This window comes from Manis pentadactyla, chromosome 8 (genome assembly GCF_030020395.1).
Source record: "Manis pentadactyla isolate mManPen7 chromosome 8, mManPen7.hap1, whole genome shotgun sequence".
Taxonomy (NCBI): domain Eukaryota; kingdom Metazoa; phylum Chordata; class Mammalia; order Pholidota; family Manidae; genus Manis; species Manis pentadactyla.
In genome coordinates, this window is record NC_080026.1 from 118,544,188 (window position 1) to 118,557,433 (window position 13,246).

A 13,246-nucleotide genomic window follows, 5' to 3' on the forward strand; every position below is an offset into this window, starting at 1 on the left:
AATGCAGATCACTCCCTACATTTCAAGTCGGACCTACTGCCTAGCTCTGAGAGCTATGAATAACTACGTTTCATGTTGCTCTGAGGATTAGGGCTAATTCATAAAAAGCACCCAATAGAGAGACAAATCATCATAGTAACATATTGTACCTCTTATTAGCACTTTAGCATACTTTTTATTCATTTGGTCATTAGATGAATCATTTCACTTAGGAGCTATGGGAAATGCACAGCAGTAGAAGACATGGTCCTTGTCTTCACTAACTTTATAATCTTGGAGAGATATATGTGCATGATCTAAGTGATGCTTCAAAGGCTACATAATTCAGGGTCAGAATGAGTAATTCATATTGGAAGGGTATTTTTTATTCAGAAAGAATAGATTGTTATAGATTATATTATTTTACATTAGATCTTATACAGGATGCTATAGTAATGGTGTAGCATGGAAAGTCAACTAAAATTTGGTAGTTTCTACTCTATATTTCATGAGGGGTTATGTTGGCTAAATACTGAAACCTCATATTAAGTGGACTTCAGTAAAATCCTGCCTAACTCTTTAGCTCTTTCTTTTTTAGCTTCAGTAGAAAAAAAAAAAGAATTATCCTATATATATAAATATTTCTCCTAGACAATTTATCAGATTCATAATAATTTAGAATCTGTGGTTTTAGGATGGCTAACACTTAATACTTTTGAGGTTTAGTGTTATCTATTCATTACCTTTTTGTGTGGGGCACACAGCAACCACTTTGTGGATTCATTCATATATTGGATTTCCCAAGTCTACCTGCCTAGAGTTAAAGCCCTAAATGGAAATAAAACCCAAGGTCTTTCCACTCTCCAAGACCAGGGATTGATGAAGTTTTTACATAAAGCGCCATACAGTCAATGTTTTAGCTTTATGGGCTATATGATCTTTGTCCCAAGTGCTCAACTCTTTGGTTATGGCATGAAAGTGGACACAGGCAATGCACAAAAGAATGGATGCAGCTAGGTTCCAGTAAAACTTTATTTATAAAAACTTGCTGTGTTTCAGATTTGATATGCAAGGCTATCATTTTGCAATGCCTTCAGATTTAGCCAGTGTCCTTTCCTCTGTTCCTGAGTCTCAGGATTGATTACTTAAAAGAATAGTTGAGAAAGTCAAATTAAATACTGTCTGACAAAGTGCTTTTAACACTATGGATCATCCCAAGGTCAATTATGAATATTTAACTCACCTCACAGAGTAGTTGTATGGATTAAAAGGATTAATGTACACAGAGTATTTAAAACTACTCTACTAGCAAGTGCTTGTGAACATTACCAATTTTTATGTATTAATATTTCTCCTACCTGTTTACAACTTCCATGGCTTCCAAATATCCTAGGATAAGTTGCAAATACCATAATCTTATGCATGAAGCTCTCCACAAGTTAACCTCCTTTTACTTTTCTGGACCCTTTCTTTCCAACAAGCTCATTCTGCCCTAGTCAAACTTCTCTCTTTAATTCTCTTGAAAGTACTTTTCTTTTGCTTTTTCTGCTTCTGTGCCCTCTCCCATGCTCCATCAGAGGTCTAAAACCTAACCACACTTTATGTTACAGCTTATCTCCTGTCTTTTCCTGACTATGACAGAAAATGAGCTAAGACAGTAAATACTGAGCAAAATAGTAAGAAGCTCATATATAGAGTGCTTACTGTGGTCTAGTCATTGTGCTAAGATCTTAATTTTCTCATTTATCTTTGAAATATTCCTTGGAAGGATGATACTATCATTCCCAAAATACAGATGACTAAATTAAGAGTCATAGAAGTTAAGTAGTTTTCTCAAGATCACACAGCCAAGAACCGAGACAATCTGTCTCTAGAAATACATACTCTCTTTACTACTACACTGTATTGCTTCTTTAAATGGAGTAGGATCATTCCTCCTCTAAATTCTTAAAGGAATCCTTATGATGTACTTGATAGAAATCATTTATGCCTTATATGATTATCTTCGTGTGTGTGACTGTGAACTTTAAGTTCCTTGAGGGTGTCCTTGTATCCTGTACAGGTAAAGCTGATAATCAGAAGGTCCACATGGGGATGACTACACCATTTTAAAGGTTGGAATACCTACATAGCAGTTGATTACCAATGCACCAAGGATCCAGACATCTCACCCACTAGCCCAGCTGTGCTAATCCCTCTCTTTAGAGTCTCTGCTTCTCCTCACTTTCCAGCAACTAAAGGGTTAACACCTAGCACATCAGGCAGCCTCCAAAAATCTGCTCCTGCACAAGATCCCTACCCATTCTAACTGGTTGACATTTCTGAACATTTTTAACGTCACCCCATCTGATATTTTAAACAATTCATTACAGATGGTTATGAGTATATGCTGATTAAAAGAGGTGGGAGAAAGAAGAAAAAAAAAAGGGGGTGCATTGGAAAATGGTGGCATTCCAGTCCCAGCAATGGAAGCAAGAAAATGACTGGTAATATCACACAGTAACTATGGTATCCCAGTGAGTTTAACTGTGATCAGAAACTCTGCATGTATCAGAGGCAAGGCAATGCAAACTAAAGTCGGGCTATGATTTTTAATCGCTTAGCATTCAAGCGCACCTGTGAGCAGCTTGGGGAGCAGCTACAGAGGCAGGGCTCACCACCACCACTGGCATCATCGGCTAGGGGACATTCTTTTTGTTTGTCACTATTTTGACCAATCATTGCCCCAGGCTTTCCTAAATCCGGTAGCAACAGTTCTGCTTAAATCCAAAGCACGAATCCATCCTCCTGGGATTCTGCCACAGAGAAGACTGTTGGCAATTTTTTTTTTTAAATGCTCATGAAAAAACATTCTGAAACCATTTTATTTCCTGGATGAAAATGGCATCACATTAGCCCTACAGAAACTGTCCCTGAAATTTAGAAGAAAATTGTGCAGAAATACAGAGTTTATTTACTCATGTAAGCACACACCTGCTTTTTGCATTACAGAATGGTTCTATTTTCATCCCAGCAGCTGTCCCTGGATCTGAGTTACATAAATGAATAATGCATTTAATATGTTATTAAATGGGGCTGCTACCTCCATAATACCAAGGCAACTTATGATTATGTTGGACCTTAGCTCTGAATATTACGGGGATGCATTCAGTTGGTAAAGCATTCTTCAATCCACCCAGAAGAAAAATGCTTTGTAATGGCTGCGGAGACTTTGTACAATTACTGAAAAGGAAACATTCTGCTAATGCGCCTCTGATATTACTGGCTGCTCATCAGCAGACAGTGTCTCATTACTTCATCACCCTGGATTTCAGCTGTTCTCTGCCTCCCTATCACGATACACTCTCACCTTTTCCTTTTTATCCCTACCTTCTTGGATTCTTCCTCTGTGCTGTTTGACGGTCGTAGAAAAGATGAAGGCCCTAGTTTTCCTTTGTGAAAGTAAAGCTGGGAAGAAAGCATCAAAAGTCTTCATATTCTGTGATTTCACTATTTAGTAGTTTTTTTTTTTCCCTTGTGATTTTTGGGGTGGTGGTGGAATACAGATGTTTATGACTATTCAGTGTTTGCTAAGGTGATGGTACAGTTCTAACTCAGTAGACTGCAACCCAGTCTGCCCTTTGGAATCACTTGGCAGCACTTTTAAAATAAATGGATGCCAAGACCCTGTCCCCAGGAGTTAGGATTTAATTGAGAATTCTGGGCATCAGTGTGTTTTTGTTTTTATGTTCCCATGGTGTGGTACATTCAGGATTAAAGAGCATTGCCCTGGTGGTTAAAACTAGCATGGTGGAACCACATGCACTGAGATTAAATTCACGCACTTACTATACGAACTTGGGCAATTAACTAACCTCTCTCTAGTGTTTGGGTTCTCTGCATGTACCACAGGGATAATTACAGAATCTTTTCATAAAGTTCTTGGGAGGATTAAATGAGATAATGCATGCAAAAGGGCTTAGCATAGAGTCTGGCACACTGTAAGAACTTTCAATAAATATTAAAATATCAAAAGTTAGTATTTAAAATATTGAACATTAACTTGGTATTTATTAATACAAGTTCCCTGAAAACTGAAGCTGTATTCTAATTGACAAGATTATCTAAAAATCAAGTCATACCATGTCAATTCCTTTCTTAAAATTATTAAAAACTTCCCATGAGCTTGTTCCTAAAGGATGAAGTTCAGGTTTGAAGTACAGGTCTATGATCTACCCTAAGTGCATTTTTCTACCATCAGGTCTCGCCCAACACCCAACATGGCTCTTGAGCTCCCACCATGCTGAAGTCTACATGCTTTCTTTTGTCTGTGCTGATCATTCTTTCTGGGATGCTCTTACCTCCTTATCAGGCTTCTACTCACTCTAAAAATCAGCATAGAAATCATGGTCTTCTGTTGTCTCTTCCCTTTTTAACAGTAATTATCACATGGAAAGACCAAAGTAGAGATGGCACTCTAAAGGTCTTATGGTAGCTAAGATAGGTCTTACTGTCACTGAGCTATGGTGTCCCTTGTGTGCTCACAGTGAGAATTTAAATACTTGAATCTCTTGAGTAGTGTCCCGTGCCTCTGCTTTCAAGGGAAAACTGCTTGGTTGCCATGACACTCGACTTAATGTGCACATTAAGTCGAAACAAGAAATGGCACAAGCCTTGGGGATAGGAACGGGGCTAGTTCTGAGTATCATAACAGAGCCACAACATCAATATTCAGAAATTGTGAGGCTCCATGGCTAACTAAGCAGGTTCTCCAAGTTTCTCTCCTCAGGCCATAGATCTCAGGACTTTTCCCTTAAACTGAGTAAACAGACCTTGGGATCAGGGGATTATATGAGACAAAAGACTTGGTGCAGGGAAGAAAACTTCTCCTGTATTCAGCAAGAGGAAGCATGTCATTTATTTTGAATAGTAAATGGACTGTGACTTCATTTTGAATGCCAACTTGATGAATTGGGATATATGGCCATGCTGAACTAGGTGACTTAAAATCAAGAATCATAAGAATGACTCATAGAATCCACTATCTGAGTCAACAAGTTGTACAACTAATTTATATAAAGAAATGTTCCCTTCTTTTGAGCACCTGCAGTTTGAGGACTCTTAATATTGAATCATTTCAAAATGGTCATGGACATGTCAAAGCCTGAAGGGATCTCAAAGATCACCCAATGCAATCCCTCTGTTTTACACATAAAGAAAAGGAGATACAGTGCAGAGAGTTTCCCAGGGCCACACATGGTGAGCAGCATTTCTGGGCCTCTGGACTGACTTTGGTGTTCTCTTGCCACTATGTTGTATCACCTAGATGACAATTATTAATGACAATACCACTGACGTGGGCAAGAACACCTGTGTGAGGAACTAGGTCTCCACATACAGTGATGTTCTCCTTCTTCATTTCCCAACCCCAATGTCATCCCATGAAATTTTAGAACATCACATCCGAGAAAGGTATGCTGAAGAGTCAACCTCAGAGCAACAGTCAGGAGTGTCTGCTGTTGAGACTGCATGCTTTTTGCCAGAAAACAGCTACACAGGTCCCTGCAGCAGAGTTTGTAAACAATGCAAGTGATTTTTCTTTCTCTGGACTTTAAACACATGCACCACTTTAGGACCAGTTTCTTTCCATGATGCACACTGACAAATCTTGCTGGGAGATCAGACTGAACATCAGAATCCTCTGCAGGCACAGGAATGGGATCACTTAGGAAAAGACCACAGCCCTCAAAGGCCCTGGAAATAGCAATTCCTGGGCAGTGGCATCCTAGCCAAGGTCTAAGTCATCTTATGGCTGAGGCAGAGAAGACTATGCTTACAGAAAGCATTTTAGAAAAGTTCCAAATGTATGTTGACAATATGGAGACTGATTTTTGGCTAGAATTAAGGTATATACATTGTTTCCTGGACCCACTAAGTATTCTTACACAGATACTGAATCAGTGCTATTTTAAAATCATTTTTTGAGCTTCCTGAGTAAATATTCCCATTGGATACTGAGAAATTAACCCTGAGGAACAATATGAGCTGTCACTGTACTTTCTTACAGGAGCAATTAATGGCACTTCAAAAGAAACTCCACAAATTTCTATATGCACACCTTTCTTTTTAACGTATCTAGAACTACCTCTAGCTTCATAGCAAGAAGAAATTTGTCCCTTGAGAAGATTATCTTGGTTTCTTAGAATAAACCAGCTCAATGTCTACTTTATTTTGTATTTGCAGAATCTTTTATGGTTGGCATGAAACAAGCAATGTCTCAGTTAATTTAGCAACTTAAATTTGCAGCATGTCCCCTGGATTCCAAACAGCATAAACAAAATTTAACCATATATAAGTACAACTGAATAGGTTCATCCTTGTATGTGTGAAAACAGGTATTTATAGACACTGATGGAGAAACAAAGATGAATGAATTTAGGGTTACTGCAGCAATAATGTGCAAGAAAATAGAGAAATGAGTACTGATTTCATTTGAATAAAAGGAACTGTTTACTAGTCAGATAAATGTGTTATCATCTTGCACGGTATAGAGGGACAAACATGTTTTGATATATAGTGGTTTCTAATTATGTGACTTTATGAGCTTTTGCAGGTGATTATTTCTCCTTTACAGATGACAAATCAGGGGTTTAGATTAATTATGTCCTACATCTTAGTATTGCAGTGACTATTAAATATCAAATAAATGTCTGGATTACAGATAAAAGGAAGTTTCCCCTCTTTTCCCTTCACTACAGAGGAGCCCTTCTATGGTGATAACTGGTGATGGTATCTGCATTTTGCAACATGACTACTATCTGCTAGGCATTATGCTACATGCTTTATATACACGTCACATTTTTAAAAGTAAATAGCAAAATTGTACAGGTTATGAAGTTAAGGTTCAAAGAAAGGAAGTCACTAGCTAAAGAAAACAGTAAATGGCAGAGGTTGGATTAAAAGCCTTATTTGTTTCATTCTAAAATAACTCTCTTTCTTATCAGACAAAACATGCCACATTATAATTCACTTTCTATCCATAACAGGCTGAGGACCCAGGACCAGCCTGCTTTCCACAGAATGGAAAAGGTAAGAGGGCACAGGGTGAACAGGGGCAGGGAGCTCACAGCAGAGAACACAGCAGAACTTTGCTCACATGCTGTTCCATGATGTGGACATTAGAAACCTGTCACCATGGGACCAGGGACAAGGACTGTACAGCCACCTGGAAGGACATTCTCCCCCTTATTCCAACTACTTTTTCCACATCCTAGTCAAGAACCCAATCAAAAATCATACAACCATTTGTTCTGACACAGTGAAGCTGACAGAACTTTTGGCCTTTGGCATCTCCTTAGAACAGCATTTCTGTTGGGCAGACTAACTGCTGTTATAATTTTTCCATCCTGGTGAAGTGCATGAACCCGAGAACACTGTTGTATATACAGGGTAATACGCTGACTGTGAAAGCAACCATTACCATTTATAAAGTGAGGCTTAAAACAAAAGTGAAGGGAAGGGTTTTGCTTTGTTTTGTTTTGTTTTGTTTTGTTTTGTTTTGTTTTGTTTTGTAGGAGAGCAAGGCGGGGGCTTTTATTTAGAGATAAAGCAAGAGGCCAGAGCTCCTGGCTCATGCCAGGAAGGGACAAGAGAGCCCCAGAAGTGAAAGGAAGGTTTACCTGCATGCTTTCAACTAAACTCTCAGAAATGTGACGCTGGAATTTGCTAGTTAGGCTTGAATGACGGGGTGATTGCTTAGCAGAGCCCATCCAAGTCAGGTTCTGACAGCATGCCTGTACCGAGCGCTCTGCTACAAGGGGTGGGAAAGGCCGGGCAGGCACCTGAGGAGTACAATATACGGAAGCTCTCACCCTCAGGCTGACTTTGCACTTGTGATTTCTGGGCACTCCACCCTAGCTTGAAACCAATACAGATTCTGTACTCAAAGCACGAGGTGCCCATGGGTGGTTGAAACTGGCATCAGAGAGACTTAGGGTGCACTGTGGCTCCTTAATTCTATAGCCAGCCAGGCACTCACTGGCATCAGGGCTCATCCTTGAGAAAACTGCCAGGTAGCCCCTGGGTCACCTCTTGTTGTTCCTATTGCCTGAAGTGACAAATTATTCACCTTGTTAATTTGCAAAATCTACTCAGCCTTCCTCTCAGCTTTCCCTTACAGAATCCACTGGCATTTGTATTTGATAGGAAGATGGCAGTTAGTATAAGTGTCTCTAATGTGTGGGACCCACAGGCAGTGTGTGAGCAAGAAGTGAGTGGTTCTTAAGAGGGAGATAAGCGGCAGTTCCCGGATACTCAGGTCTAAGAAGTAACCAGTTAGCAGGGTGGAATTTGCTTTACAAGTTAGCAGAAACACTTCCAATTACCAAAAGAGACTCTAATTATCTTACTGTGTTTTTAATGATAATCATTATGGTATGACACTGTTAACTGCAGTGTTGTTTATAGTGACAGAAAATAGGAATAACCCAAGTGTCCAGGAAAGGGATGTCTAAATAATTACAGATGCTTTAATACTATGGATTTAAAAGAAATTAGATGGAAGAGAGTCCCATAGAGAAGAATAATGTATTTAGGAGGAAATGACACATAATAACAACCGTAAATTAATTTTGTATATGTTTTTCTTGATAAATGCAAAGAAAAGCATTTGGAAGCATGCATACCAAACAGATCACAGTTGTGTGGGAAAGGGGGCCAGGATTGGGGTGATGATCTAAATTGGATTTTTTAACATAAACAACATATGTATATATTGATTTTGCTACTAAATTTTTAAATGAAAAAAACTTAATGTTCAATGACAGCATTGTACTTGCTACAACATTAAATACTGAGTCTGTGCTTATGAAATGTCAATGAATAAGCACTTGGCCAAGTGACTTCTGGGGCAAAGGGCTGGAGTGAGATCAAGGAAGGCAGAAAATTCCTTTTCAATTTCATTTAAAACATAACTCTTGCCAACTCTTGAGTTGGCTGCAGACATTGAAAAAGGGTATCTGATGGTAAGAGGCCTTCTCTGAAGATGATTTCAGGCCCTGTTCCAGCTAAGGGACTTCTTGTTCCTCAGGAAAAATGTGTAGTTTAGGCAATATGCTGATCAGTGTGGCTGCTTTGATACCCTTCCCCCTGACATTAGCCTGTAGGGCCCTATGTGTGTGGTCACTCTTCACCTGTTAGCACCCTGCTTTTGAGAGCAGGGCATTTATCCTACTTGCCAATGGCTGGTATTCATCATATGTTCTCTTTACACAAGCTCACTAACTGATGCTGATACTTTTCTGCCGAAAGTTTGAAGGGAATAGATGAAATCAGTAGATGTGCTAACTTAACAAAAATCCTTTGGGGTCAGACACATCATTCAATACCTTCTGATGATAAACAACTGTCTGAAAGTGCAGGTCAAGTTCTAGGAAGTAATGGTTGTGATTCTCTAATAAACACAAGTGCACTGACAACAAATATATACCTGGGCACTTCACTGAATCACATTTTAATTAAAATTTCAATTTTGGCATAGATGAAAAATCTCTTTGGGTAAAATATTATATTTTAATCATTTCTGATGTTTCATTTCATCTGAGCCAAGATTTATTTGGATTTCACATACTGAACATACCAAAGGCATAGTGAAAAACTATTTAGGGGTGGTTTAAAAATGTTTATATGTGAGTATGTATGTGTATATGTGTGAGTACATGTGTGTATGTGTGTATGTGTGTATGTATGTGTATGCAAGTATGTGTGTAGGTGTGTGCGTTATGTATGTATGTGTGTATGTGTGTATATTTGTGTGTATATGTGTGTGTGCATGTGTGCATGTATATGTATTTTGTGTGTGTATTGTATGTGTGTGTATGTATGTATATGTGTATGTGTGTGTGTCTTCAATAAACTGAAAAGTGAGGGGTCATCAGACTTTATTCTGCATTATTCCAGTGATTTGAGTAGCATCTGGAACAATTTAGACCCCTCTGTACTTCAGCCTTCTCTCACTAATACCAAAAAGAGCATAATATAACTTTCTTGATTAACTGAGTTAGTGACAAAAAATCAATTCTGAAATTAGCTTTAAGGGTTTCCAGTGCCCTTCACAATGTCTAACCACACTGGCACATGCAAGTAATAAACCCCCTTTCTTTGGCATTCCTTCATCATTAAGTTTAGTTATTTCATCAGCCCTTTTCATTTTTGCCCCATGGTACTAGATCCTGAAGACCTCACTGACCCACTGCTATAAAAATTTTATTTGTGCTTTCCTCAGATTTTGTGTTATGGTTCAAATAAATCAGAGCTTATCATTCCCTTATTCAAAGGCCCTAGGAATCCCTAACATCAGAGATAAGAATACTTGAGGTGCTTGTCTGTGTTTTATCCCTTCTTTAAGAATAGTATATATTATTTTAGTAATTTTTAAAAATTACAAACTTTAAACATTTCCAATACAAAAGTGCATCAATGGAAGTGTGGCTGTGATGCAGTTCTCATGAGGAACGAGAAGAGCGATGACCATGCAGACGGCTGGCACCCTGGTGAGGCTCCTGCCCTCCTCCCCTCCCTCCCCGCCTCTTCTTCTTCTGTCTTTTCTTCGTCTCTCTTTACATTTTAACATCAGAATTTTCAAACATGCACAAATGACAGAAAAGAGTACGGTAAACACCCATGCCCCCATTTACTCCCCTTCAAAATTATGAATATCTACCCTTTTCTTAATATTTTAACACAAATGTCACATATCATAGATCTCTAAAAAGTAAGGTTTCTTTATTTTTGACTAACCAAAATACCATTATCATACCTAAATTTAAAACTATAATACATTTAGTAAATACAATAAATATATTTCCATTTCTATTTAGACATATCCAAATATCACCAGTGATGGTTAATTTTATGCATCAATTTGGTCGGGCCATGGACAGCCCAGATGTTTGGTCAAACGCTGCTCTGGGTGTTTCTGTGAGGGCTGTTTTTGGATGCAGTTCACATTTAAACTAGTAGAGTGAGTAAAGCAGATCGTCCTTCCCGATGCAGGCAGGCCTGAAGAGAGTGAAAGGCTGGCCTCCCCTGAAGAGGAGAGAAGTCTTTCTGCCAGACTGCTTCAAGCATGCACAAATGACGCACACTCAGAACAAAACTTGGCTCCTCCTGGGTTGTGAGCCTACTGGCCTTCCAGCGGGAACTACATTGCAGCTTCCCTGGTTCCCATGCCTTTGTGTCTGGCTAGAAACACACTCCCAGCTCTGCTGGGCCTCCAGCTCGCCGACTCTCTCTGTAGGTCTCGGGACTTGGGCTTGCCCCCCTCCACGATCACGGGACCTAGTTTCCTATAATGAGTATGTCTCATATTGGTTCTGTTTTTCTGGAGAACTATGACTAATATGTTTCCTAGTCACCAGTCCATATCCAATTTCCTGAAATGGCTCAAAGATGTCTTTTTACAGATGGTTTAAATTAGAATCCAAGTAAGTTCCACACACCTTTTCTCAAAGTCCATAAATATCAATTAAACCTGTGGAAAAGTTATAAAAAGTTTTCCCTTTTATGGCATTTCTTAAATAGTATTGGATAAACTTAACAATACAGGTTATTAAACACAAAGTTCTAATATCTGATTTCAGGTTTATCAGGATTAGAATGCATGTCTTAAAAGTGTCAAGACTGACATAGAAAATGAAACACATTTCTACCACCACTCTTTTCTCATATATTCTTGAAGAGTCAATGAGCGTCATTTTGGTTCTAGGTTCCATATGTGTAAAACAGAAATGCACACAGGAAATATTTATTAGGCCTTCCTCACAGGGATGCATTGAGGGTAAAAAGTAGCCTCACATGATTAAACAATTCTGAAATAAAGCCTCAAAAAATGAAGAAATTTACATATTATCATCATCATCTCTAAGGAACCTGTTTGTTTCTTTATTTGTATCTGGGGTCTTATTCTCAGAAGAAATTCACACTATTAATGCAAATCTATGCTGCCTTATTAAAATGAACAAAAGCAAATAAATTGCGCTGTAATGAACTAGGCCTGGTCTTTAATCAGAAGTAAGTTGGCAAGTTTAACACACACTGAAAAGCAGCAAAGGTTAAATTATCAAGGTCACTGCTTCAGACACTCACCCAGTACTGTTGAGGTAACTTTGTCCTAAGCTGCAGTCCTTCGAAAGAGAAGATGGATTGAACCAAAATGCTGGCAGGCACTGGCCACTGCTGTGTCGTTCATAACCATAGTCACTGTTGGGGAAAGAGCCAAGAAAAACCTTCCAGTAGGTGGCAAAATTACTGAGAACAATTTCATCTTAGTCAGTGGCCAACCTCTACTCTAGTTAATCAGTCAAAAAACAGGCATTTACAGAAGTGAAGCCTTTCTAAAAGTGGAACATTATCCCTGCATGGAACATCTATCAATTCCCCATAAAATATCCTACAGAACCCATTTTGAGAAATGCTAACTTGGAGGCAACAGAGATGCCTGTGTAGAAATGAAGCTCAATGACCAATAGTTCCGATCAAAAGCTGGGAGAGTAGATTATGTTCTTATTAGAATACACAATACAGATTGTGGCTGGGCCCAGAGAAAGCTGTAATTAGAAAACAGGCAGCGGTGGAAACTCAACCCTGAACGTAAAACTTCATTGAGAAGTTTCACCCAGCCACATGTGGCGAATTCGCATTACTGCTGATGTCTTTGGGGTGCTCTTCCAGGACATCTGGATCCACCGAGTAGAACTGAGCCAGGTCTCTCTGTGTACAGCCATATGCTTCAAAGTCATCAGAAAAAGAAATGTCCTTCAGAAGTGGCATGAGCATTCTCCTAAGAGAAAGTTTAGTCCTGGTTGGGACTGCCAATTGGGACCAACTGCCAGTTGGGACCATCCGCTCTAAATCTGCTCTCCAGTATGGCAATAGCCAAAGACTTTTCTCTCAGCCTGTTCTCTTTCTTGCCTCCAGAGGCCTGTGAGTGGCTGATACTCTTGGCTCCTGCAAGATGAACCCAGACACAAGGATGACAGCAAACTGCACCTCGGCACGAACAGACAAATCGCAGGCAGCAGGCGGCAAGTGTGGTATGAACTGGTGCATCTGTTATGGAGGTGAGATGCTGGTGTGCCAGGGCTGGGAAGGGAGAAATAGGCTCAGCCAAGGGGCCTGTCACCAGGCAGCTGGCACTTAGAGTTCTGCACACACCAGCTGGATTTGGTGCTGGTCCAACACAGCATGGGTGGGAAGGCTCAGAAATGCTGCCTATGGGACATCCAGTGTA

The 13,246-nt window shown here is 39.4% G+C and overlaps 1 protein-coding gene across 7 annotated transcripts in view; it reads right to left on the minus strand.

Annotated features, from left to right (window-relative positions):
* The window catches only part of SORCS1 (sortilin related VPS10 domain containing receptor 1), a 553,895-nt gene that overhangs the window by 63,305 nt on the left and 477,344 nt on the right, over positions 1-13,246 (minus strand). For all 7 annotated transcript variants that reach the window (XM_036906465.2, XM_057506303.1, XM_036906469.2 and 4 more), the window contains exon 17: positions 12,103-12,216. In XM_036906465.2, coding sequence (XP_036762360.2) covers positions 12,103-12,216 — 114 coding nt within the window. The remainder of the gene's footprint in view (positions 1-12,102; positions 12,217-13,246) is intronic.